Source organism: Podarcis pityusensis (assembly GCF_964106645.2).
Source record: "Podarcis pityusensis genome assembly, chromosome: Z".
In the NCBI taxonomy this organism is placed as follows: Eukaryota; Metazoa; Chordata; class Lepidosauria; order Squamata; family Lacertidae; genus Podarcis; species Podarcis pityusensis.
Window position 1 is genome coordinate 1,271,531 of NC_138044.1, and position 27,638 is coordinate 1,299,168.

Here is a 27,638-nt window from a genome sequence, read left to right on the forward strand (position 1 = left end):
AGTAAGTCAACAGCCCTTGTTCCTGCCAGTGACTCTGGTGCTGCTCCTTGTACCCTGGGGCATTTGAGGGGTTCCAGACTCTGGGTGCAGTGCCCCACAGTGCAAACTGAGCAGCACCCAAGATAAGCTGAAGCTGTGCTTGTACATTAAAATAAAAGGTTAAAGTTTGGCTGAGTTATGGGCAGGAGAGGGATAGCCAATCATCTTCTGGGTTGGTCACCTTGCCTTGGACTTTCACATAGATGTTAGCCATGGTTTTTGGGTCAGCAAAAAGCAGTGCAGCCTGACCTTTCATGGAATGCACAAGTATGTAACTAGCTGTGGCTGCTTGACCCCTGGCCTTTAATAAGTTCAGTCTTGGCTCTCCTTGGATGCACATGTGTGTTTAGTATCACTGGTTTCTTGCTAATTCTGGGGTTCTCATATTTTCCTCCTGAAAGTTTCACGGTAGTCAAGTCCTCATTGTTCAGTCAAACAGAGGAAGCTGAAACTGCTACCCAAGCAAGCATTTTATAATCCTGCTCTTGGTGGCAGTTTCAAATACGTTATAGGCAGAAGATGTCCCAGTCAGCCTTGAGTCCAGTTGTGTCCAGTCCTCCTCCTCTTCTTCCAAATATACCTTGCCTTTGGATATCTTTGAACAGTGGAGGCAAAAGGGGTGCCTTGTATCTTTCATTGGATTGTTGAAGGAATAGAGCAATTTGTATATAGATTTTAGGGTGAGCAGCCCCTGAATTGCTCCCCTTTCTCTGTGTTATTTATGTAGAATGATATGATATGATATGATACGATGGCCGCAATTAAGAAAAAGCAGAAGATGTGGTGGGGGAGGGCAGCGTGGATAGGCCTGCAGTGAAGGGTGGAAAAATCCCCTGAGGTGGACAGACTGCTGAGGAATGGAGCCCTAGGACTCCCAGGAGCCTCTCTGCACTGAGCTCTGCCTGCTTCCTTACTGGGCCGTAAAACCAGTTCAAAGGGTTCTTGCTGGCACACACCAGAATGCAATCACTCTCTCCTTCCATAGTCAAGACAGCCCAGTGGCCCTTGATAAATCTCTCATCATCTTCTCTGTCGACCACATTGTGTGAATGTAGGCAATCCCCATCTTCTTGCCATGTGCTTCTGGCTCCCCCCTTGCCAGAGGGGCTGCCCTTCATTGCTTTTATTAGAGACGTCTTTGTACTCTTAATAGTCAGTGTTTGCTTGGTAAATGCAAACAGACTTTCATTTTGAGTCCTCTGTCTCTACCTTTATTAGGTGTCACGAGCCCCCCCCCCCCCGATCTTTATTCTTCATTCTCCTTAGAACAGCCTCCTTTTGCTTTCAGGCCAAGAAAATTAAAAGAGTTTTTACAGCTCTGCCCAGGGAGGAGGGTAGGGAGTCAGCACTACTGTGTTCTGGAGTTTATTGGGGCTCCCACCTATTTTCATGGACATTAACATAGCTTGGAGGAACTGTAAAACCACACTCTTTCTCCCCTGCACCCCACAACCCAAATGCTTTGCAGGCTAATGGGCAAACCTCTTTAGAGCTTATTCCCCCCCCCCCAAAAAAAACCCTTTTGCTTCGATGTACACAGAAAGGGACGTCCTTCCCTGCCGAGTCACAGCATGGAGAGGAACAGGCTGAACTTCAAACGTCTCTTGCAATCATGCGGGATCTGTGGGGTTGCAGAGGTTGCTGTAGGCTTTCAGGAAACACCAGGCCGCTGTGGAAGTCCCTTCTGAGATGGCCTTTGCCCACCGCCACTGCCGCCACTGAGGCCAGTCTCCAGCAGGGCCTTCAAGAGCAGCTTCAGTGTTCAGGATGGCATCTGTTCCTGCTCCCTTCCTGTGTCCTTCCTTCATCTGAAAAGAACTTCACTAGAGAGTCAGATGACAGGTAGTGATCAGGACTGTTGGTGTGCCAAATTAGGACCTTGAGCTTTTCTTTGAAACAGAGAGGTGGGGAGAGGAACACCAACATTCACCTGTTCTTTAAACCCAGGAAAGAAAGGCTTTCGATAGATTCTGAATTATAAGCCTGGGTAATTGGTCTCTGTGAAGGAGGATTGAAGGAGAGTGGGTAAGGAGTGGGGAGAGGAATGGGAGGGGACAGGGCATTCTGAATTAAGAGCTGTCCAGTACCTTATTCTGAGCTGTTTCATATGAGGTCAGGTCAGCAGTCCAACCAGACCAGTGCTGTCTTTACTGTGAGTGCTGCTGCTGGTTCAGCCAGACGTTTCCTAGACTAGCTCTCCAATATCATTTTAACAATAAGAATTATATGTCACCGGGCGGGGGGGGGGGCATCAGGATTTTAGAGATGCTTAGGCGGGGCATGGCCAAAAAAAGGTTGGGAGCCACTGACGTAGAGCTTCTCTTTGGCAGTGATTCTCAAAGGGTGTGGCAGGAGAGGATGGCAAGAATAACATTTAAACGCCTCAGTGTAGTATAGCATAGTGTCAGTATAGTAAAAGGTAAGGTAAATGACCCTTCAACGGTTAAGTCCAGTCATATAGATATACTGTAGATATACAACCAGAAACAGTATCCATCCCTCTCTTCAAGAACCTTGTCTATTCTTCTACAGAGCTCAACCACACATTGTTGTGAACAGGGATTTGCAACTCTGACAAATGTGAAATATCAGAAAAGAGAAAGGCTTCTTTGTGCTGATGAAGAGAGGAGAGTTTGTCTAAAATTAGGCCTAATATAAGTGAGATTACTCAACAAAAGCAAGCTCACAGCTCTTACTGAGTTTATATATATACCTAAGGTACAGATGTAAGAAGCTCGTCTATAATTATATTTTGTGAGTGATTCATGTACTTATGTAGCTACACTTTTATACTTTCTGGATGTCCCATGATCATATTATAAAGTAGTTATGAATCATGCACTGCTAGGAGTTGCTTATTTTTGCTTTCCAATGTATTATCAATAAAACGTTTGGTGTGGTGCGATCAAATTGTTATTTTGAAAGTGTGGCCCAGATAAAAAAGCTCGAGAACCACTATCTCAGTGGTATAGAAAGCAGCCTTATGCCACCAGGCCAGACCGCTGGTCCATCTGCCTCAGTAATGCTGACCCTGGAGTTGGTCAGCATGGTGTCCTTCAGATGCTGTTGAATTACTGTTCCCATAATTCCCAAGCTGGCTGGAGCTGATGGGAGTTGTAGTCCAACAAGACCTAGAAGGTGCAATGCTGGTTACCCCTGAAATAGCTGTACTGAGCTAGGAAGGGCAATGGTCTGGCTTGGTGGAAAGATACTTTCTCTCTTTCAAGGAAAAAAAGTCAGGAGAGGGACCTGGAGGCAAACCTGCGTCCCATCACCTGCTCTTGTAGCTCACGGAATATTCCAAACACTGTGCCTCGTTGAAAAATTCCCTGCTCCCATTTCACTGCCTGGGAATGGGAAGGTCAGTTTTCACTGAGCCTGTGACAGCAGCAACAGCAGCAGCAATCTATATTTCTCTAGCAAAAGTCTAGCACATAGGTCCAGGTGATACTATATAGTATATAGTATACTATATAGTATAATGATACTATATAGTATATGGTATCATAAGGAAATGTGTTTGAAAAGCACCAGTGGGTTCATAGGTGAGGGGATGGTTTTCAAGGCCAGGTGAGGAAGCAGGTGAAGAAGTCTTTCCCCACAGCTGAGTTAACCTTCAGTCATTTGTGTCTGTAAGAGCCGCCGGACCTGGTCAGAGAGTGATTTGTTCAAATGGTTCTGTTTTGAAAAGGAACTTCCATTCTGTTAATGTTGCCTTTGTGTGCTATAAACATTAGTCTTGGCTTGCTCACGTTGTCACTGGAATGCATAATATGTATAGGGCATGTGTGCAAAGAAATGCAAGTGGAACACATAAAATAAGATACACAAGTACTTGTTCTGGGCCACGTTCTTTTAAAATCTGGGGTCATATCTTTGTCTTTGATGCAGCCTCTGGGGCTGCATGCCCTGACTACAGAAGTTTAAGGGAAATCTCTCGGGGCCCTGCAACTAAACAAACTCAGCTGCATGGAAAGATCAACTGGGCATTCCTCAAAAGGGCCTTGGTGAAGAGAATTGGCGGAGGCCATGAAAGCCAGGAGGTAAAGGCTTCGGGGGGCGTCTTTCTTCAAAGGACGACAGACGGGCTGTGCGTAGGACCACCCCCCCTTTCCCTTTAACGAATCTGGTTCTGATTGTAGTGACTGAGGTTGAATTCCCTGCATCGTAGAAATTGAACAATAAGGGCTATGTCTCGAGAAATCTTGTTGGTTTGTTCTGTAGTAGGTGAACCGGAGTCTCATCAACATGCACTGTTGTTGCTATGGTGATGTGTGTGTGTGTGTGTGTGTGTGTGTGTGACTTAAAGTTGCAAGTGCAAGGATAGACCAAGAGCCTATAAGGATTAGAGGGAGGCGTTAACAATGGGTTAAGTTGTGAGAGGTGTGTGCAACTCATTTGTGGTAGGCAGGAGGATTGGGAAGGAAAAGGGAGCTTGCTTTCTGGAAGTGGCTGGCCAAGTAATTTCTAGCAAGTGCCAAGAAATATAATGGAGGTTATCTTTTCTGTCTCCCCTTCCCTCAAGTTCATATTTGTAAATGAGAATGTGGGAAGAGCTAAAGGTGCCACCTGAAACAGCATTTTTGGCCATTCTTCGCTGCCTCTAGAGTTGTACGGTTAGGTTTGTTTTGTTGTTGTTTAGTCGTTTAGTTGTGTCCAACTCTTCATTACCCCATGGACCAGAGCAAGCCAGGCACTCCTGTCTTCCACTGCCTATCTATCTATCTATCTGCCTACTCTCTTCTAAATCTATTGGTTTTGTTGGGTTTTAGGAGTTCACAAAAAGGTTTGAATGTTTGCACACTTAAATGCTGCTTGGTACCATTGTTTTCTCTTTCCTGTGACCACTTGGGTAGTCCAACGCAATCGGAGAGACCATGTGGGGACCAGGAGGATACCACCACCTTATCCAGCTACTCCTATTGGATCAAATGATTTGTCCATCAAACCCAGTGATTGTCTACTCTGACTGCAAGTGGTTTTCCAGGGGCATAGCTTAAGCTAATGATGCCACTGAGACAATATGAGAGAAACAGAGCAAAAGATGGCAGTGAAAACAAACCAGCAAATTTTAAAAAATGACAGATGAAGCAGGATAATTATTTGGTGGGTGGGTAAATAGGTGGAGAGGCATTTGACAACATGTCCACCAAACTGGGGACTCGTTTTGTCTCTCCTGTATTTCAGTATCCCTTGAGGGAAATGCCACATAATTTTATACTAGTCTGAAAAAGTGCAAAATTCACAGAAAATAAATTGCATCAAAATACTAGCTTTGCCTCTTTTCATCTTTCTACCTGCCTCCCCCCCCCCCCATGACACACATCATTTTCTGTCCTGTGCATGGTGTCTGGTACATTGAGCGGTGTGGGCAAAATTTACCCATGGTGGTTTGTAATTCATACTGAGGAGTTTGTTAATGAATTTGCAGCTTTACTCCTAGATTGCAGTGATTATTGTCAATTATTTTTATTGATTTTTCAAATCATTACAAATCAAACCAAATTGAATTAATTTAATACAATTTCCAAGATCATTGTCTCGGTGATTCTCCCAAGCCGCTATCCTGCTTTTGATTTAAACGAGCAGGTTTGGTTTTCTAAATCTTGCAAAATGGATTCTCCGAGATTGGACACAGGCTCACCGGGTGCTGAGTCCTGGGCCTGTGATTTCCCAGGTGATCAGGATGGTTTATCTTTTCCACCCCCAGCCCCCTTTGAGGCAACTGCTGCCTCCCATCCAGCAGATACTTTGCACCGAGCTCTTCGTTGCACCTGACCTTGGGAGCGCTTGGTACTGGGAGATAGCCTCTGTGATTAAGAAGATCCCATGCCTACCTCTCTGCCATTCTAATGAGCTCTTTAAAAAGAAAAAAATCAAAGGGATGTTAATGGTGGAATCTTCACATTTCAAAGGGAAGGATATTTATTATACAAACCTCGACTCATTAGGAATGTCTCGATGTGAGAAGAAACAGCTGCTTCGGCTTTGGGGTGTGTGGGGGAGCAATGTTCTCTCTCTTTTTGTTTCCCACCTCCCTCCTTCAAAGATTGGCAGAAATCAGCTAATATTTAAATGTTGTTCTCATTGAACTGTATAACGGTGCTTCAGTGTTTTTTCCTCATCCTCTGTTGTGATGTGTTCATTAAAAAACCAGCACACTGAAATAGTTATGTTCCTTCTAAGGATGTGCTGTCATGCCCCACTCGTCTTGTGATACATGTTGTTTGCCTACATGAAATATGAAAACCTCTCCTGAATCAGGCCAATGTCCCACCCAATCCAATATTGGCTACTCTGACTTGCAGCAGCTGTCCAAGGCTTCCCCCAGCAGGTCTTCTGCTACTGAGCTTTACGTATTATGGGGCAGCAGCATAACAGCCACCCATTTTTCAACAATTGCTAAGAGGCGGTGTATTGTCAAGGCCTGGAGAAGGCAGAGACGCAAGAAGCCGGAGCCTGGAGTGTAGACCAGGCAAATAAAGCCAGGGTGAATGCTTACCCGTTACAGGGGGTGGTATTCCATACACCTCTGTATCCTGAGGGTTCAGAATGGTAGCTACGTCTCGGGAAGTTCCTGCCTTCTCTAGCCGCTCCTCCAGGTGCCCCTGTTGTGCTCCCTTGGAATGCTGTACAAGTCATGTGTCCTGGCGTTCTTGTCTACTCCGTCTCCATGAGCAGACTTTTAGATGCCTGAGAAATGCATAAACACAACAAACTTCATGCATAATGTATGGCAAGATGTGTGTTTGTGGTGTTAGGGTGACCCCAAGTCCTTTAAAGCAATGGGGCTCCTTCATCAGGAAGCCCTGCCAAACAGTGTCAGAAGCAAATGCCTTCAAGTTTCCCTCTCCGCTTCGATGCAGAAAGAAATTTGAATGTGAGCCGATTTCTCCCTTATCTTTGATAAGAAGGAAGGGGAAAAAGAGATAGATTTTTCTCTCCCCCTCCTCGAGACCCAAAGCAGCTGTCTCGTTTCTCACTGAAGCTTCTCTCCCCCCCCCATGAACTCTAACTCAGATTAAACTCTGGGTATAATGGTCTGTTGCTGGATCAGACCAGAGGCCCATGCCGGCCAGCGCTGCGTCTCCAGCAGTGGTCCATCAGATACGTCAGGGAGCTGGTGGCTGTCTTCCCTTATTGCTTGTCCCCAGCACCTGATGATATGCAAAGAGTCACCTCGGGATTCAGTTTAGGTCTTGTGCCTGGTGACATTGAGTGCGTGGTGGATAGCAAGTGACCACAGAAGTCAAAGGGGTAAAATCCTCCAAAAGATGACTTGTGCAAGCCGAGGTAATTCCAGGGTGTAAATGCAAGTGGGCAGCTTACCCTCTGACCATGTGCCATGCCAGCCCCACACTCGATATTTTAGCCAGTGAAAATGTGTCTGGTAGTGCTGGACTTAACCACTTGGTGTATAGTCCATTGAACCAAGGGGGGGGGTGTCCCCTGGAGTTTTCTGACCCAGTGGCCTCCCGTCTCTGTGCGCTCTGAGCTCAGCAACTGATCTGTGGGGCTTGCAACGTTCCTTGTTTGCTTTGCAAGCACTTAAAGCTTTTTAATTTGTGGCTGGTGGCAGCCATTGCACTTTATTCCAATAAAAGTTAAGCTCAGACATTTGTAACAGATAAAGTGTTAGCTCCAGTATGTTTTCCTAATGACAGATTTTTTTAGATTCTTATTACTTTGGCTATCTTTTTTAAATTATTATTATTAGTTTGTACTAAATCTTGGTGGATTAAGTCTGGTCCAATTAGTTAACGAAGAACAATGGATCACATACCTTCCGCTAGCAAAGCATATGGAATTATTTGCCGTTCTGAGCTTGAAAGAGTCATTCATGGTGGAACAGCTTAAAATGCTGCTGACACATTTATGATCCACGTGTTTTGGTTTGGTTTTTGCTTTCAGTTCACTCTTTGAAACGGAGTCCCATCCCCCCAGAGCTCCCCTGATAAAGTCCGCAAGGATAATTATAAAGGACATTTCTATTAACCCCCCAGGGCCATTGTATGTGGCTGGAATAATTCTAAAGGTAATTGTTAAGTTTACACCCTTTGCAGTAGCGAAATACACATTTCCCAACACTTAAAAAAATTGCTGGCTGGTTACTTACACCAGATGCTTCTTGCCTCGGCCAGCTTTGCTGCTCTGAGGCACTGAATGGGTCTCCTCCGGCTGCATTTTCCCCTGCACTGATCTGCACCCATGAGCGTCTGCTCCTTCCTTTGTCCCTTGCGTATCTTTGTAAGATACAGGGTTTGTCATGAGAACTGCCTGCGTCTCTAGATACAGCAATACTATGGGCTTTTTGTTTTTTTTATCCCTCTTTAGGTGGGCTTCTGTTAAGATGGTGCTGCCTTTTCTGCTTGTGGTGTGGTACCCAGGGTCCTTCCTTATTCCCAGCCAGGCTACTGGGCTGAGCAGCTCAGTGTTGTCCACACGGATCGGCAGCGGCCCTTTGGGGTTTCAGGCAGAGCTTGGGCTTCCCACATGCAAAGCAGGGGCTTTTCCACAGAGCGAAGGCCCTTCCCCAAGCTGATTAACCAATTCGTTGATCTGTGAACAAGATGATCTGTGAACATGATTTTGTTTAGTGCAAAGCAGCGGTTTGTGTGGGATGCTGTGGGTGCCGGAACTTATTTTTCCTATTCTCCTCTAACCTGTAACATCTCCTCTTCACCTCAGTGAGCTAAGAGGTTTTCAGATCAGGGGGAAAGGTTTCACTGTGCTTGCTTCTCACGGTTGTGGTTTAGCCATCCTGATGTTCAGCTCTGCTGCCAGTGGGCTGCCTCCTTCTCACTCTTCCAAGTTGGCTAGAGATGAAACACTGTTTTGCTTCTGCGCTCTAAACTGTTCCAAGGGCTTCTTTACCTGGACCCCTTTTTAGACACTCCCTCCTGGTTGGTAGGCAGGGGGGAAATGTGGGGCCTTGATGAAGTGGGGATCCTTCCTCCCCATGTGGTAAGCATGGCCAGCCCAGAGGGAAGCTGGGGGGGGGGGGCAGGAAGCTCCCTTGGCCACAGTACAGGATTTTCATCTGGGGAGCAGCAGCAGCAGCAGCAGCAAGCAAGCTGACTGCGGGTGGCTTAGTTTCAGCTTCACCATATGAACGGCCATGCAATCCGGCCCACAATGCTTTGTTTTTCTGCGCAGCCTACTTAGAAGAAGGTGGAACAACAGCGAGCCCTCTGGCAGCTGAGACTGGAAAAATTATCATGGTGGTGGAATTTTTATTGGTGAAAATGTACTTCACCAGATGCGCTGTCTGTTTCATGCGTCTGACAGAGCCTCCTTCTGCCACGGTAGCTCATGCCCCCAGTAGTTTCCTAGCTCATAAGGTGTCATAGGACTCTTAGTCTGTTGAAGGAAGAAAAACAAAACAAGCACACACCAGTGCAGCCTAACAAACATGGCTACTCTTCTGGAAGTTGTAAAACTTGGTAGCGATACCTGCCTTATTGAATGAAGGAGTCAGACTCATGCGACGGAGAGAAGGCAGGTCATAAAAAAATGCAGGGGCTTTTGGTGCCCACTCTTTTTAAAGACAAACAAGCACACTTCCTTCAGACAGGCCTGGCTCCAGCCACGTGCCTGGCTTGCTTGCTTGAGAGAGAAGCCCAAAAACGAGCTTACTGATGGACTGGTAGAAGTTGGCTGTGATTGTGTTGGTTTCTTGCGATTTCTGGACAATACTGTTGTATCTTAGCCAAAAAGAACTAACTGCACTGTGGGAGAAGCAAGAGCACCTCTTGGTAGGTTTCTTGGCCTCTAGTAGCGCTCTGATTTATGACCACTGGAGTCTTTGAACTTCAACTGTCTGGAACAATCTCTAGTGTGTCACTTACTTTAGCATTTCTTGATCAGGATTGTTCTTCCAGCCCCCATTTTGTGACAGAGCTCTGGGCAATTTCAGCATAGAGTGCTTCCCTTCCTTTGTTTAACCTCTGACCTTCGAAAACAAGAGTTAATCAAAAGTTCTGAGGTAGCTAAGAGGAAGAGGAAGTGTTTGGTTACAAATTAAATATGAGCAAGCCATGCGCCATAAATCCCTGATCGTGCTACTAGTGGGGTTTTTTTTGGGTTTTTTGTATTGCAGTTCCATGCGGTGCAGGGTGTTGTGGTTATAAATCCAGCCTCTGTGTTCTGAAAGGGGGAAATGCAAAGAAAGTCTGACAAGCTGCCTTTCGCAAGATAAATTTTCTCTCTCTCCCCCCCGCTGGTCCCCTGGTCAGCTGGACTTTAAAGTTTGTTAGGCAGTGTGTGAATGGGAGCAAGGAAAGGAAACCTGGCAGCCGGCGGTTGTGGTTTGACATGGTCAATTCCGTCAGGGTCACCAAGCCAAAACAGAGGCAGACCTGTAGCTCTGTCTCTCTGGCTTGGGGATCCACCAGCGAGGGACCCTGGTGTGCAGCTTGTGGTGAGGGGCATTATTCATGTTGAACTGAGGCATGCAACAAGCATTTTATCACTTCCTCACTGTGTAGTGGTTCTTGAATGTTTCGCATGGAATTCCTCTGTAAGATCAGCTGCTCATCAATCCTGAAAGCATTTTAGCTTGAAGATTAAAAACAAAAACAAATAGCAAAAAAACCCTAAACAAATTCCTCATTCAATTACAGATTGCCAGATGTTTTTGTGTGTTTTTTAAATAAATGTATTAACAGTAGTTGTTGGGTGAGGCACTTTGGCTTCCATTGCAGCAGGGAGCAAGTGGGTGTCCCCTATGCGGCTTACTCGCCCTGGTAGGCAAGGCTAGTTTGGCACACCTGATAATGCTGCTGAACTATGTTTACACTGTGTGTAGACATTGCTGAAAGTGGAGAGAAAGTCTCTGCCTTCCCTAGTCAAGTATTCCAAGTGGTCAGGCTGGGGACGTTCCATCTGCATTCTCTCTGTGTCATCTGTCAAGTCCATTGATCTCTGTGCCCTAAACCCAGGGCTGTTCAACCCTTTGCACTGAAATGGTTATATCCAACTCTTAAGCTCTCCAAACTCTGCATCCAGAAGAGCTAGATTCTGTGACCTGCACAAACCTATGCAAACAGAGCAGCTTTCCACATGCATGTATGTGTGTACGTACACACACACACACACACACACACACACACGCTTGGCATGTCTTGCTTTACATTTTTACTTTTCTGCACAATTTTCTGCTTCTTGCCTTTCCTCATAAACAGCTGTCTATCTCCTAGTATCACTTCGAATCTTCTTCTGTGCTTTCTGGCTTCTGAAAGTTCAGCAGGCATTGCCCATATTCTTTCAGACATATATCTGCAGCCACAGGGGCTTGAAACCTGTTATAAAAGAGTGCGATCCAAGTTATGTGAAAGTTGGGATTCTGCAGCCGCTAACACTGTCTACACTTTTGCTCTGCTTCTGTGGGGCAAATTGAGCTTTGCTTGGGTGGGCGAGAAATGCTTTTAAATTGTTTCTGTAAGTTAGTCTGGTCAAGAGAATCAAGCATAGGCTTGGATTCAAATGTTTCTAGATGAAATCCTCGCGGATTAAACGAAACTAAATCCCAGGATAAGATTGAATGGTTTATGAGTGGCAGAGTGGGATACATTAGTGTTTTTTCTCTTGCAAAAATATTTCTGAAACAGCCTGTCACTTGTGCACACGATCGCATGGGATTGGTTTTCCTCGCCACATTAATTGAGGGGAATCTATATTGTGCTATCACAATTTGAGTCAATTTGGAAGTTGGTTTTTTACCCTGAATTCTGACTGGGCACGAAGAAGCTGGCAGAAAGACACCCCCCCCCCCGAGCGAGGCTTCCTGGTGCAGTGAAATTGGCCCTTGTCTCCAGATAACTGCTCAAGGCAGAACGTCTGCTGCGTTCTCTCCCCCGATGAAAGGGCAAGACAGGCCCCTGGGAACTCTCTGGCGGTTGCAAGAGCCTATTTAGAGGAAAGGGAGCTGGTGGTACAGTTGCTTAGCAAACTGAGCCCAGCTCCCCAAAGACGTACTCTGGTACGTTTGATACCTATACCTTAGAGAAAACCATCGGCTGCGCATCTAAACCTTTTATCAAATATTCTGGCTTTCGTCCTTCTGTGCTTGCCAGTATTTCTGTTGGCTGTTTTGTTAATAAACTGCCTGTTTGAAATTGCAACGTCCCCGTTTTTCTGAAAGTGGAATGTCCCTCGTCTTTGCAAGATCCTGTTCTATTACCCAGGTAGCCTGGCTGCCTGAAACGGCTGCGCTGCCCTGATGAAACTTTCCAGACTATAAAACACCAAGCGCACGGATTCCCTGGGAAACCCAGCCAGATGGGCGGGGTATAAATAATATATTATTATTATTAATATTAGCTGCAACCAGAAAACATTTTTAAAAAATACTTTATTTTAAATTTTTACAATATAACAACAATTTCCCATTCAAAATAACACCATATTCATTTGTTTGACTTCCCCCTCCCCCCGGTTTCCAAAAAAATCATTTCTTTTTCCTTGTATATAATTATTTTTTCCATTTATTTTCTAAATATTTTTAAACCTAGTTATAAAATTACTTCATCAATGTTACATCAATCCTGCTAATGTTTTAACATGCTTACAGTGTTCCTTAAAATAGTCTATATATTTTCCCCATTCTTGATTGAATTTCTTCTTGTCTTGATGCCTGATCTTCACGGTAAGTTTAGCCATTTCGGCATAGTCTATCATTTTCGTTATCCATTCTTCTTTCATTGGGACCTCTCCTTCTTTCCATTTCTGGGCAAATAATATTCTAGTGGTTGTAGTGGCATACATAAACAATCTCCTTAGCTTCCTTGGTAATTCATCACCTATTATTCCAAGAAAAAAGGCTTCTGGTTTTTTGATAAACATTATCTTATTATATATATATATTTTAAAAAATCATTATATATCATTTCCCAGTAGCCCTTTGCTTTTTTGCACATTCAGTGGATCCCCCTGCTTAGAGTTGCCAGTATGAAGTCCTGCTGGATTTGAGTTTGTTGGTTCCTCTGGTCACCTCTCTCTCTTTCATCATCGATGGTAGCACATATTATGGCTGTATGCCCTGTACTGTTTTAGTAGTGCGTTTGCTACAGGTTTGTCATGGCCTTTGGCTAAAACAGTAAACTTACGAACTGAACTGAACAAAGGTATACATGGAATCTCCTTGAGGTTGGGGAGCAGGAATCATTAGCAGATCTCTACACTGTCGGTGATTCTGATGAGTCAGTGGATCTTGGCGTCCCTTATCCAGGACTGGAGGTCACCACACTGGCTCTCAAGACATCCCCTCTTCCCTGCTTTCCATAGCACCATAGGAGCAGAGGAGATGGTGCCCCTGGCAGGAGGAGCAGAGTTGCTACTGAAGGGCCTGACTAGCTGAAGGGGAGACTGTTCCAAAGGGCATAGAAGCACTTGTCCCGATTGTGGACCTGGTTGGGACCCAGGGAGGGGAGGGGCCTCCTCCTCCTCCTCCTGTATAAACTCCCAAGGTCTAAGCTGCTCCATTGCTAAAGCAACATCCATCTCCCTTAGAGCTCCAAGCTCCCTGGACCAGGGGAAGGGGCAGCATCTCAAAGTACTGAGTTCTGTCAACACTGGTTTATGCACACTGTTTCTTCACTTCTGTGCTTATAAGTGCCCATAATAAAAACTACATGCATGCATACATACGTACATACGTACATACATATATACATACATACATAATTTCATTTGTATGACGCCATTCCACAATTGAAATCAGGCTCAACTTACAAAATGGAAAAAAAATCATAACTACAGCATCCTGAAGCTGAGGCTCCAATACTTTGGCCACCTCATGAGAAGAGAAGACTCCCTGGAAAAGACCCTGATGCTGGGAAAGATGGAGGGCGCAAGGAGAAGGGGACGACAGAGGACGAGATGGTTGGACAGTGTTCTCGAAGCTACCAGCATGAGTTTGACCAAACTGCAGGAGGCAGTGGAAGACAGGAGGGCCTGGCGTGCTCTGGTCCAGGGGGTCACAAAGAGGCGGACACGACTAAATGACTAAACAACAACAGCATAGCAGAAATAGATATAAATAAAACATTAAAAGTACACAACTAGGCTGAACAATTTCCACACAAAGCACAACAAAATCTAAAACTGACAAGAAACCAACAGCAACAACTCCTCAAACCCCACAACAAGACCCCAACCAAAGAGTCTGTTCAGCAGCCTCAGCTTTTCTGGCTGGAGTCAGCCAGGCCCCTCCCTCCCTCCCAGGCCAGTTCCTTTCATTCTCGGCGGGGAATTCTCCCTCTTAACTCCTCCTTTTTCATTGTATTGTTTGTGCTGCAAGACACACAACACAGTCTTCAGGCTGCTAAAGATTATACAGTCAAACCTTGGTTGTTGAACGTAATCCATTCTGGAAGCCCGTTCGGCATCCGAAATGTTTGACAGCATTTATTAAATTTATATTCCCACCCTTCCATCTGGAGGAATTGTTTGTTGTTGCAATATTGTGTGTATAGTATGACTTGATCGGTTGTATGTTTCTTTAAATCCACCCCCCCCCCAAAAAAAGATTGAAAGGCGGTGTATAATTTTCAGTGAATAAGTGCAGACTTCGAAGCAACATCTATGGACAAGGACCCAAGCCTGTCTCTAGTATAATTCAGTTAAGTCTTCCCTGGGGCTGCTCAAAAAGATGAGAAGCAAAGCAGCTCTTGCACCAAGCACTCCAGTGTGCCTCCCTCTCTTTCCTGCTTGGGTGTGTTTACCAGATTTCTTCTTAATCTGGGAGCGAGGCTGCTGCTCCAAGGAGGCCCTCTCTCTTTCTCGTGCTCTTGTGGTGGCTCTTAACTCCATTGAGGTTTATGAGGCTAAGAAATAGGAAGTGGAACTTTATCACCCCCTCTTAATCCCCCTGGAATGTTTACATTCTGATGCCAAACTCAGAATTTCTGTTCCAAAGTAGTAATTGTCTCTCAAGCTGCCAGTGAGCAACAGCTCCTGGAGTTGCTCAGAATGTATCAACAGATGTGATAATTCTGTCGTAGAATGTGAAAAGTTTAAGTTCTTTATCAGTGCAGGGTTGATAAGGTACTTAAGTTTTACGGTAGCCTTTGCAAGCTGCTGGCAGATGTTAGCATTAGTGTGCTATTCCCGTTATCTGTCACGTCTTCTGCATCTCACTTCATTTATTACTGTGGCCTGACGGTCAGAGCACTGACTCCTCTGCCAAGGCAGCTGGGCTGCGGAGGAGCTGTGGTCCTCATCACTTGCGGTGCGGTTCAGTTCCCCGTTTCCCCTGGCAGCGAGAGGCAAAGGCATTCTTGTAGTTTCCTCGTCCACCATTATGGTTTTAGCAGAATTCTTGGAAGAGTTTTTAAAATAATCCAGTTGACCTCAAAACCACAAAACTCCATTAAAGTGATCTTGCAGCACACAGCAGTGGCAGCCCTTGTTTTAGTGGGGTTGGCGTTTCCCTGGAAGATGCATTACTGGTGGGAAGAACTGGGTTTGTTCATCTCTCCCTGCCACAGTGGATCTTACACCAGCAAACCTTCAAGGGAACAGAGAGAGCAGTGACGGTGCCAGAGCCCTGGCAAAGGAGCCTCTGTGTCGCACAAGCACTATAGCAGTTTTATATTTGTTGAGGTCACTCTGCAAAGTGAAACAAGTTTTTCTTTAAATGTTTTGAAAAACTTAATCCTGTGCTTTTCTTTTTCTCCTTTCTTTTTAGTTATCTTCCGTGGTTTGAAGTCTTCTATAAACTGCTCAACATCTTGGCAGACTATACAGCGAAGGGCCAGGTAACTGTGGAGAATTGTGTGACTGGCTGGGTGAGAGAACCTTTAAAACATTGTTTAAGGCCAAACCTGAGGCTCTGTTCAAATGTGATGTTTTATATCTTGGGCTCACTCACACAGGAAATGGCCATATCTTGAAAACTATAGGTAGTAACAAAATCACACTTCCTGCTTCCCGAGCAAAGAAGACTAAAATTTTGCCCAGTTCATCAACCTCTCTTTATGCTTTTCCAACTTATATACAAACATGGGGATTTCTCATAGCAGCTTCATATCTGAATTGTCCTGAGAAGGCTCTTGTAGGTTTCTCAGAATTTTGCACAACCTATTTGTAGTAGGCAGCAGATGTGGCTTCTGGAATTACATACCTTATTTTGCATTGAAATGATCCCCACCCCAAATCTGCAGTGTAAATCCATTCTCCAAACAGATCACTTGCATTTGGAAGCCCTTAGTGGCCCCAGCCCCATGCTCCACTGTGTGCCTGTATCTCAGCTTCTAATACTGCAAAGTACACTAAAAAAAATTTAGTAAAATAACTGCCATTGTAATAAGTGGGTGGGACTGTAAATTGCAAAAATTCCAGCCAGGGGGTTAAGACACATTTCAGCAACCTTTTTCACAGCCTCTGCTAGAGGAAGTAGGTTTTATTATTTCCCCAAATGCAAAATAAACTTTCCTCCTACATGAAAGAAACATTGCACCAAAGAAAAATTACAGTTGAAGGACATGCAGTTGAGGTGGAAGCTGGATTTACCACCTGACATTGCGGATTTCAAAAGTTAGGATGCCAAGCCTGTTTGCCCTGATTCTGTTTGCCCTGATTCTGTTTCTTGTGTATATATGAGAGAGACAAACAGGCTGACTGTCATCTGGTACACAGGCTGAGACCTTCCCTGCCCATGGACTGTTTCACCAGAGTGGTACATGCTCTGGTTATCTCCCGCTTGCCTTTGAAGGTGACCCGGAAACTACAACTAATCCAGAATGCGGCAGCTAGACTGGTGACTGGGAGCAGCCGCCGAGACCATATAACACTGGTCCTGAAAGACCTACATTGGCTCCCAGGACATTTCTGAGCACAATTCACAGTGTTGGTGCTGACCTTGAAGGTCCTAAACGGCCTCGGCTGAGTATACCTGAAGGAATGTCTCCACCTGTTGTCCAGTCCAGATATGGAAGCCCAGATCCAAGAGCCTTCTGGTGGTTCCCTCACTGTGAGAAGTGAGTTACAGGGAACCAGGCAGTTGGCCTTCTTGGTGGCAGTGGCGCTCTCCCTGTGGAACACTCTCCCATCAGATGCCCAGGAAATAAAGAATTATACCACTTTTAGAAAACATCTGAAGGCAGCCCTATATCAGGAGGTTTTTAGCATTTGATGTTTTACTGGGTTTAATGTTTGAATTTGTTGGAAGCCACCCATAATAGCTGGGGCAGCCCAGTCAGATGGGTCGCAGATCAATCAATCAATCAATCTGTGTTAACAAAAACACTTGTTTTAGAAATCACCCCCTACATTTATTTTTGTTCTAGGACAGCCAGTGGTATGAACTTCTAGAAATGCTTTATAAACTACCCATCCCTGAGCCAGGCTCATCTGTTCATCTCAGTGTGGTAAGTATCACAGCTAATACGTTTCCATGGAGTCATTCCTGCTCTGGAACTCCCTGCCTGTGGGCATTAGACAGGTGCCTTTACCATACTGCTTCACGTGCTGATTTTTTTCTTTTCAGCAGGACTGCCCAGACACATGATTTAGTTACATTTGTTTTACACTTTTATTGATTTTATCTTGGTTTTGAATGCTGGTTCTTTGTACTTATTTTTAATTAGATTGTGGATTTTAGGCATGTTTTATATCTCATTGGACTTGTACACTTCTTGGATAATTGAGCAAGCAGTTCATATATATACACCCAGCTAAAACACCTACACTCCCAAACAATGAAACTCATGACAAAAAAAAAACAACCAAAACCCACTCAGGAAAACAGTCCCCAGAACAAATAGAGCAAAAAACCCTTCAATTTCAAAATAAAACTGGGGCAGGGGGCTTTGGTGGATGATCTCAGTCTCTGGGCAGCGCAGTGCACATGTTAAGGACTCCAGGTCTGGTAATAGCTAGATAATTAATAATAATAAATGGCCCACCCATCTTCAAGGAGCAGTAATGGTAACAGCATACCAAGCTACAAGATGACATTGTTATCAGGCCTCCATTAAATTGTATAACACTGAATCACTTCGAAGTCCATCTTAACGAGGACAATTTAGGTGAGTTGTTACGTGTCTTTACTGGAGCTTTGAGTGGACTGTGTCTGTCCTCTCTGCACTGATTATTAGCTTGGGAAGTTAATAATCTCTGCCACTTGGGAAAGAACTAACCTTACTCTCTTCTCCCCCACCGCCCACCCCAGTTTCCATCCTAAGCACTGCTTTGCTCAGTCCGCAAGCACTAGCCACGTAGGCTGTTGAGGTGCCCAGATGGTGTGTGGGGCATCTCAGTCACGTCCCTGCTCAGGGCATCTCTCTGATGCAGAGGACAGGCCACCTTGCAGGTGTGTTTTGGTCGTTGCTCCTGACCTCCCTTTGCCCTGGACATTTCATGAGCAGTGGAGCAGGGAAAGACTGTCAGAGCAGAGCTCAGAGGCTGTGCTTGTTTCAGGCTCTGCCTGCCTGTTTCCAGCCTGTTATGAATCCATGCTTATTTTGCACCACGATCTGCACCACCCATTTCCATTCCCAGTGCTCTCTCGCTGTCTCTCTTTTCCTGGCCTCCTCCCCCCTTCCAGCCAAATTAATATAGTGACAGGTTTGGAGAGTGAAGGCTGCGTTTGTACCTGTTTCTTCATCTCTCACGAGCAAAGCCTCTTCAGCTTCAGAGTATTCAGCCCATATGCTGTTTGCAAGGTGCTGAAATGTCAGATAAACAACAGATATAGGACAAACTCTGAGAATCCTCATAAAAGCACAGTACAGAATTAAAATAACATCAGGATCGTTGCAAATCACAAGAAGCTTGATGTGAGGCTTCTATTTAGCAGTAGCTACTCCACGCTACAAGGAATTGCAGTTCCATGTCCAGAATATATAAATCTCCATCTGTTTGTTCCTTATGCAAAAAAACCAAAAACAAAAAAAGCACGCAGAGCGGTGGAAGCCCTGGAGCTCCCGCCAAGGAAATCAGCCCTGCATCCCCAGCTTTCGCTGTTCCACCAGATGCTGCTAGTGCTGCTTAAAGTTTGTCCATAGCCACCTTAAGAACCACAAACTGTTATTGCATGTTGCTTAGCTTTGCAGTTTACACCTGAACAGAACAGCTGGTTCTTCATATACCCAGCATTTTCCCTCCCTTCTGCCTGAGCTTGCTTTGCCACACAAAACGGAAGCTGTTCTGTGCGAGAGATGAAACCTCCTCAGATTCTCTTCGCCAGCTTTGCAGCAGTGGCTGCAAATGTGCCTGTGGCACAAATGCTGGAAAGAAGTTTTGAAATAAATTAAGCATCATGCCCCATTTGTGCGGCAAAGATATTGACTGGCAGCAAATTGGTTTCTTGGGCAGCTGCTGGCAGTTGCACCACAGGGGCTTTGGGATGTTTCTGTTTTGTATGACTAGGTTTACCTTTTTGTTTTTAATATTGTATAAATGATGTAAGTTCTAAACTAAATTTAAAGCAGAATAAGAGGCAGGGCATAAATGTTTTAAACAAATGCAAAATATATGGTGCAAACAAACAGACAAATAAACCCTTTTTTACTCCCCCCCTGCTCCCTACTTTTAGCACTCTTACTTTACTGTGCCTGACAACAGAGAACTTCCCAGCATACCTGAAAATGTGAGTAATGCTCTCTGGTGGTCACATAATGCAGATCCCACATGTTTGTGGTGGTGGTGGGGGGGGGGAGAGTCAGGGGAACCAAAGAGACAAGAAAGTGTCAACTTGGATATATTTTCTCTGCCGCTTGTAAATTGTGAACACATATGTGTATATGTGTGTGCATGCATATATACACATGGGGTGTGTGTGGAGAAGAGTCAGTATGGAGAGCTTGTGCTTTCTGTTTGAACAGCCAGCTTCTCCAAAGACAGAAACTTTCCCTGGCTTCTGCTGCCATTGGCAGGGTAACTTATCCTGCGCCTTGTCAGGGGTCACTCCACCAAAAACATGACTGCTACTATTCTGCTGTTTCCTGAACTGAGTAAGGCAGCCACATGGTTTGACCTACCAACGTTTGTGAAATGGTGCATATTGGACATTGGATACAACTTTTGGGAAACTTGTTTTTAGTCCTTCTTCCTTGGGATCATTAGGAACATCAACTTGCTGATCTTTTCCAAGTAGGTTTTTGTACAGAGACTGTAAAGAACACCAGATTCCTTACCTGGAAGAGATGTTTGTGAGATTGCAAGTTAGATGGTTCAGTATGCCCTCCTTTCTCTAGAGCACAGCTTTGCAAACTTTTCAAGCTGATGACACACTTTTTGGACATTCATCATTCACGACACAGTAATTCAGTTTTGCATCATTTCATGACACAATAATTCAGTTTTACTAGCAAACTGGAGATTAAACTAACCCTTCCCAGCCCCAGAAGGAGTGCGGGGACCGTTTGTGCGACACACCTGCACACTGCAGCCGACACACTAATGTGTTGCGACACACAGTTTGGAAAGCTCTGCTCTAGAGAGATGTTCCTTGCAGCAGTCATAATTTGGTGGGGAAGATGATCGGGGGCAACCAGGGGGCCACACAGGACAGGAACAGTGGCTACATGTGGCCTCCAGGTTGCCCACTCCTGTCATAAAACATGTGAGTGGGAAGGTGCTTTCCCTGCCCCTTGAAGCATGCTCAGAAGAGTAAGCTTCTTCCCTGGCTTCAGTGCTAAAGGGGAGGGGCCATAGCTGATTTGCGGGCAATAGGTGCCATCTCAGGGTATGGCTAGGAAAGATGCCTGTCTGAGACCCCAGAGAGGACCACTAAAAAATAAAATAAAACCTGTTGCAGGCAAGTAACCTGTTTTTCCTTCCACTGAGAGGAACATCTTTGAGTGTGCTAGGTTCAGTTTGCAGGTGGGTAAATTGAGAAGCACACCAAAGAAGCCACAGCAAGGTACGGGAATCCCTCCAACCTCTTGTTTAGGTTCCTGTGTCTCAATAGCACATGTTTGTGCACACATCCGCATGTGCACGGACACATGTGTTGGTTTTAGAGATACAGGCTTCTCCCTTCTTCACCAGTGCCTTTTCTGTGTGCCAGCACTTGTTGGCAAGAATTCCAACACATGAGTCAACTTCCCATAACATTTGAGCAGTAGACATTCTGAATGCTTATGAATCAAAGGATGCTATAAAAACCAACGGCTCTAGGCCAGGAAGACTTGGAAAGGATTTTAAAACTGCATGTTCAGCCTGTGGGGAGGGTGCAACTTTTAGTGCTTGAAGACCTATTCATTTAAAGTGTGCGTTTTCGGGGTGGAGAAGGCAGGGCGTGGGGAGAGGGCTGGAGAATGAATACAGCAGATTTGGGTGGTGTCTATGATGTTGTCATTGAGGGGTGACCAAATAAGTTGCTTTAAGGATGTTGAAGGCCCACTAGGGAAGAACAACAGAACAATGAGAGTGATAAAAGCACAGCCCCATAAACTTTTATTTGGCTTTGCACGTGTGGGTCTTGGAGCAAAGAGAAGTAAATGCAAAACGAATGCAGAGGCTGGCTGCTGCTTCCTTCTTGTTCTGCTAGTTCCTCCTCCATATTCATCAGTTTTATACTCTGCAGCCTCCCCAGGATTGTCTCGACTTGTTTGCCTGATGCTCACTGTGCTCCGCCTTGTACAGCACCTAGCGCACAGCTGAGGTACATTCAGCAGCATTTTGTGCTAGTAAATCTTTCCTAATATTTCCAGAGAACTCTGTACCAACAGTTATAAGGCCAGGAAATCGAAGTCATGTCATCTAGATCCCTTTGAGCAAAGTTGCCAGTTTTGCAGCTTTTGTAGTCCTGGAGAGATGCAAGGCATGAAACAGAAGAATGGAGATGTCCTATTAGTGATTCATGACATCCCATGTTACTTAATAATCTGTATGCCAACCTTTTGTGCTTAGTTACAGATCAGATTTACAGTGCATTTTAGATCTAATCGTCAACTAGGAACCAAATCTGCAGTTTTGACTAGGCTTAACTGCAGCTTAGTGGGCTTTATTCCTTCTGAATAAAGCTGAGTAATAGCAAAAGTATGTTGGCTGCTCAACTGCTTCAAGCATAATGCCCTTTGCTTTGCTTTGGAAATAGGGTTAGGGCTTTACCTTCTCTCACAGCAGTTTAGTTTTCCATTTGCCCTGTTGGAATCCCCTGTCTCTTGGGGACACCTGTGCTTCTGAGCCTCATTGGTGGGCCCTTTCTTTCTCCCCCACCTTTCCTCCCAGCGCTGCGGCACACGGTGCTTTCCAGGAGCCTTTCTGCCCCGTTCCATCCTTTCCCTGTTGGGGGTGTGGGGAAAGAGAGACCCTATGTGTATCAAATTGGCACAGGCACTTTGGGCAGCCCACCTTGGTTTGGCACCCACTGCTCCTGCTAAAAGCAAAAGCATCTTAAAGAGTGCCCGAGTCTCTTGGTTCCCTATTGGCCTTCCCTGGGACCTCAGCACTTTCTGGCTAATCCTGCACTCCGATGAAAAAGCTCCTGCGTGTTACTACATCAGTGTCTCATAGAACTGCTGTCACGCTCAGACAGTTTTTACAAAGTCCCAAAAGCTTATCAAATCCCCATTAAACTGTCAACCTCCTTTTTGCTGTTTTGCCTTCTGTGAACAACTTCTTTGACCATTCTGCCTCTGTCTTGGTGCAGCTCGTTCAGCATAGCAAATGCAAAACTGCTCAGCACCCCTTTTTTGCTGGCATGCCCAATTTCTGTTGCTGTGGGTGAGGCTTGGCCTGAATCGTACCTCCAGATCAACCTGCCGTTACATATTGAACTATCTCTAAAGGAGTGCAGGTGGCCCTGCCATGGCGCAAGGTAGAGTGGCAGACAATGAATAGCAAAGCAGGAGACAGATCTGGGACACAGTCCACTGGGAAGTATAAGAATACCCCCTCCTGTCAAATCCTTAAACTCTGCCCTTTTGAGTTTGATTGATGATGTCGCCTGAAGACGTACCCTAGAAAACCCGGCCCCAATGACATCACTGGAAGTTGTGATCCAGGAAGTGGCAGGCACATGACCCTCCTTCTATGACCACATAACCCCTTGAGTCCAATAAGGTGGGGGTTTATTCCTCTAAGCCAAAATGGGGTATCTGATCGGCTTTTCTCGCTTCATGCTCCTGTGCACCTCCTGTTACTCTCAGCTTTCGAGTGGGGCTTGTGTAGGACAACTTCCTAGTGGATTACGTATCTCATGTTACTTGGCGGGAGGTGCTGTGCTTTGAATTTCCCATCACCAGCACCACAGTGCCTTAGGCAGGCCTGCAGTGACATCCCCACGCTGTGGGTTTTTGTTGTTGTCGCTGCTGCCGTCACTGTGCCCTCAGCAACTGCAGCTTCCAAACGGCTTCTGTTTAGACACAAACATCTTGCTAATCAGCACAGATGGGATAAGAACATTTTTGGGGGGCGGCATGAGGGGGGAAACATGCCAGTTGAAACGTTTTTTTGACAAAAATCTGCTTTCTCTTCGTCTCCCTCCCCCATTCCTACCTGGATGTGATAGAACCTTTCTCACTTCAGGCTGTCTAATAAGGCCTGAGTGGTGCTGGTATAGTGACATGGCCTTTGTTAACCAATGTGTGTTTGTTGTTGCATGTGATTTTTTTTTTTTGGAAGCACAATGGATCTCTACAAACCCCCGTGCTTAATTTTTGGTCTGTAGCTTTTCCTTTGTATTTGAACAACAAGCTGTGTAACATATTTCAGCACAGTATGAAGCTTCTTGGCAAACTTCTCAGGCCAAGTATTGGGGATTTTAGAGCTATCTTTGGATCTGTCAAAAGTGCTAATGGGCTCTGTGAGCTTCTTCATGATTCTAAATCCTATTTGCTCTTTGTTTTTTTTGGGGGGGGGGGAGGACCTGCGTGTGTGTTGCCTTGTTTATTTCATTTTGTAAAGGGTTAAGGTCTCAATTGAATTCATAATGAGCATAAATGTGCTTTTATTAATACACTTGCTTGTGATTGCTCTTTACCTTTATAGCAGTGTAAAAAAAAGAGAAAGACCTGCTTGCTGAGCTCTTGAGCACGTGATTCATCTTGGCTTGGTGGCCATCCACCCAGCTGTTATTCCTGATCACTGTATTATGAAGCTGCTGCTTCTGTTGCTGCTTTGAAACCCAGCAGCCTGGTACAAATCAGCACAGTTTTGCACAGTCAGTGGAGTGATGCCTGTACCTGGCACCTGTGCTCTACACTTGGATTGGGAAGTCCTCAGCAAGAAGAGTCAGAGGACGTTAGAATCAGTATCTTTGGCCGACCTTGAAGCCTTGTTTGGAATTTCTAGGGAGAGCTGCTTGCAGGCAGTAGACAAACCTGGTGGGTGTGTTAAGACATTCCCACCCTCCATGTCTTGGGGTTGTTTTGGATAAGTCTAAACAACCCCTCAATCCGCAGTTGCAAACCCTGGGCTGCTTGTCAGCAACTGTTCTTGTGTCCCCTCATTCCACAGATGTTGCAATAGCTGCTTCAGGAGGTAGTTAACTTACTGCTATCTCCTTTAAAAAAACATATTCATAAAGTTCTTTCTTCCTTCTTCCTTCCTAGAGAAATCTGACGGAGTATTTTGTAGCTGTAGATGTGAACAACATGCTGCACCTCTACGCCAGTATGCTGTATGAACGACGCATCCTTATTTGCTGCAGTAAACTGAGCACTGTAAGTTGACACTGAGGCGCTTGCTTCCTTTTGGTCTACCGGGGAAGTCTCTCTTGGGGCACTCTGCAGGAACCCTGAGCAGTCTGGTAGGCTGGTCAACCTCCAGAACTTTCACAGACCATTTCACACCCCCTGACTGGACTCCTGGGGATGGGTTAGGTAATTTGAGTAAAAGACACAGTGCCCCCCCCCCCCGTCTGAAAACCAATTGTTTGGTTTTGGACATACAGTCATACCTCGTGTTGCGTTTGCTTCATGATACGTCTTTTCAGGTTGTGTCCCACGGCGACCCGGAAGTACTGGAAAAGGTTACTTCCAGGTTTCACCGCTCGTGCATGCACAGACGCACAAAATGACGTCACGCGCATGTACAGAAGCGGCGAATTGCGACCCGCACAGACGCGGGTTGCGTTCTGCTGGTGTTGCAAACGGGACTTGGGAACGGATCCTGTTCACAACCAGAGGTACCACTGTATATATTTATGTTAATGTGTGTGCAGCACACTAAAGTTGTAAAGGAATTACTTTCATGTGATTTCCAGAGCAGCTCTTTTGGTGTACTAACAGTAAAAAATCCTCTGCATCATATTGAGATCAGTTGAAGCAGAGTGGTCTTTTCCCTTGACTAGTTAATTCACAAAGCTTTTGTCTCCTGACTCTACCCATTGCCAGCTCTGGCTCCATCTACTACCCCACCTCCTGCCTGATAAATTACCCCTAGGGTAATTCCTGGAGTAGGAATGGGAACTAGAGAGAAGGTTATTTCCTGAGATGGGGGGGTTGATTGGCCAGAGGCTTGTAGTGCCGTGGAGAGATTGTTGGGCTGGCCACACTTCTGGGTGTGTGGGATGAATTGGGATAACCTCTGATGCACACTTCCTGGGGTGAAAGGTGAGTTACGTGTGTGGTGCAGTTTTATTTATTTTAAAATAGTAATTATCTCTGCATCAGAACTTGGGCCGAGATGGTTGCCCTCTCCACCTTATGTGCCCCTGGCAAGTATGTTCCTTGCCTCAGGCTGAATGCCCCACGTGTGTTTGCTGCCAGCAGTGCCTGAAAATGTGCCTGGCTTTGTGTGTGCCTTAATGGCAACCTTAGCAGCATATAGGAGCTTGACAAAAACTCTGAGAGTGTAGCAGGTCATCACTGAGGCTTCTTAGCCTTTGAAGTACAAAGTTTTTCCTCTCAGTGCAGGTGTGTTATAATAACATTTCTGCAGTATTAGCAACAATGGGCTGTTTTGTGTCATCTGCCTCCATCTTTCTATCCCTGTATGTTTGTGTGTGTGTATGTGTATATGAAAAAATAATTGATAAACGATGGCTTTTAGGTGGCTCTTCTCGCGACCTTCTCTTGATGAACTCTGATGGTGGCTGATAAGAACTGCATTTTTCGCAATTTTGTTTGATAAGAATGCAGGCTTAATGCTACTTAGGGTCCATCAAGCACCTGAGAGATGAAAGCTGTAGTGCACTCAAAGGACCATCCACTCCAGAAATGGCCCTACATCATTACTCGAAAACAACAACACAAAACACCCCAGTTTGATATGGTTCAGAAGTTTAGATCTGTGTTTTTCAAGGTTTTAACAGTCAATAAGCTTGTGCATTTTTTTTTTATTAACCCCCCCCCCTAAAGTTTTCCTTGCTTTTCACTGTGTAAATGGATATTGATTGTGGGTTTGTATTGTTGGTTTTAATTCCATGATAAATGCTGAATAGCATGGACTTCAATTGCAGAAGGGTGTTTTCTGAAGTTCTTGTTTCCTTGCTTGCCAGTGTTGGCAAGCATTCTGGTATCTAAGTGACTCTCTACTCACAGATTCTGATCTTGATTGTATGATATTGCAACAGGTGTCCCCCAAAACATGTGTTGGCTAAAGGGGAAACAAGCTACACGGAAGTTCCTAAAGAAAGGAAGGCCAAGCCCTGTTGATAGAGAAGGTGAAGGGAATGAATAATTGTTAGGCCCAACACCAAATAATACGCACTCTGTGCCCAAATTCTAACAAGTTCTGGTGACAAGCAAGCCAGTTGGAAGGTTTAACCTCTGTATTCTGATGTAAGCTGCCCAGAGTAGCTGGGGCAGCCCAGTCAGATGGACGGGATAAAAAACAGCAACAAACTTCAGCCATTATTGTGTGCTCTGCAGCTTTTATACCTTTCATACATGTGGCTGAATAGAAAACACATTATTATGAAACAGGAATAGAGATATGATTTGTAATGGATATATTAATATAGGCTTATCCTTGCCTTTTTCTAAAGAAACTTGTTCACAGGCTGGGGTCTTTCCCTTCTATTTTCCCTTTCAAGATATTTGCTAGACCCTCATTGGTGGGGCAGCTTTTGAGAGCAGGGAATCTGCTTTTCCTGTATTTCCCCCAACTTCTATGCATCAGAAAAGATAACAGTGATGGTTCTGTAAGACTGGCTTGGATATACTGTGACTTTCCTGCAAGTCAGCACTGTAAACATCAGCTGTGTTATTGTGTCCTCTGCGGAAGCTAGGATGCCGCAACCAGAAAGTGACCGAGGCCAGAGAACTCTCAGATACGCCAGGAGTCCTGGCAGGGACTTGCTGTCGTTTCTTCATTCTCACGATCACATACCTGCCCTACATTGGGGAGGAATTTTCCTGGAGATGAGAGAGGGAAAGGCTTAGTTAAGGTGAAGATACGGTCTTTGTGGTCCTTTGAAATTGTCTGGTTTATAAAGCCCTATCAGTCTGAGAAAGTGAAACAAGGTTTTGGGTTGTAGAGAACAGAGAGTGACTGAATCAACACTTAATAGCTGATCAATGAGCCAAACCTCTAGAAGATGACTGCTATTAGGTTTTTTCCTTCATGGTGTCTGTGAGTTGCATTTTTCTCTTGAAAGAGGCGCATAGAACCCAGCAGTTGTGATTTGGCCTGAATGTTCACCAAATAGACTTTGGTGTAGATCCCTCCTGTTACATTCTCTACAAATATAAGCCAGTGAATTT

General features: G+C 45.1%; 1 protein-coding gene across 9 annotated transcripts in view; it reads left to right on the forward strand.

Annotated features, from left to right (window-relative positions):
* The window catches only part of DENND1A (DENN domain containing 1A), a 270,241-nt gene that overhangs the window by 131,001 nt on the left and 111,602 nt on the right, over positions 1–27,638 (forward strand). For 4 of the 9 annotated variants that reach the window (XM_080990837.1, XM_080990841.1, XM_080990839.1 and 1 more), the window contains exons 6-9: positions 15,728–15,797; positions 17,328–17,408; positions 19,577–19,630; positions 24,543–24,653. In XM_080990837.1, the coding sequence (XP_080846963.1) occupies positions 15,728–15,797; positions 17,328–17,408; positions 19,577–19,630; positions 24,543–24,653 (316 nt within the window). Of the gene's footprint in view, positions 1–15,727; positions 15,798–17,327; positions 17,409–19,560; positions 19,631–24,542; positions 24,654–27,638 lie in introns of those variants that run through there. The other 5 variants (XM_080990836.1, XM_080990840.1, XM_080990838.1 and 2 more) reach the window with 2 other exon arrangements.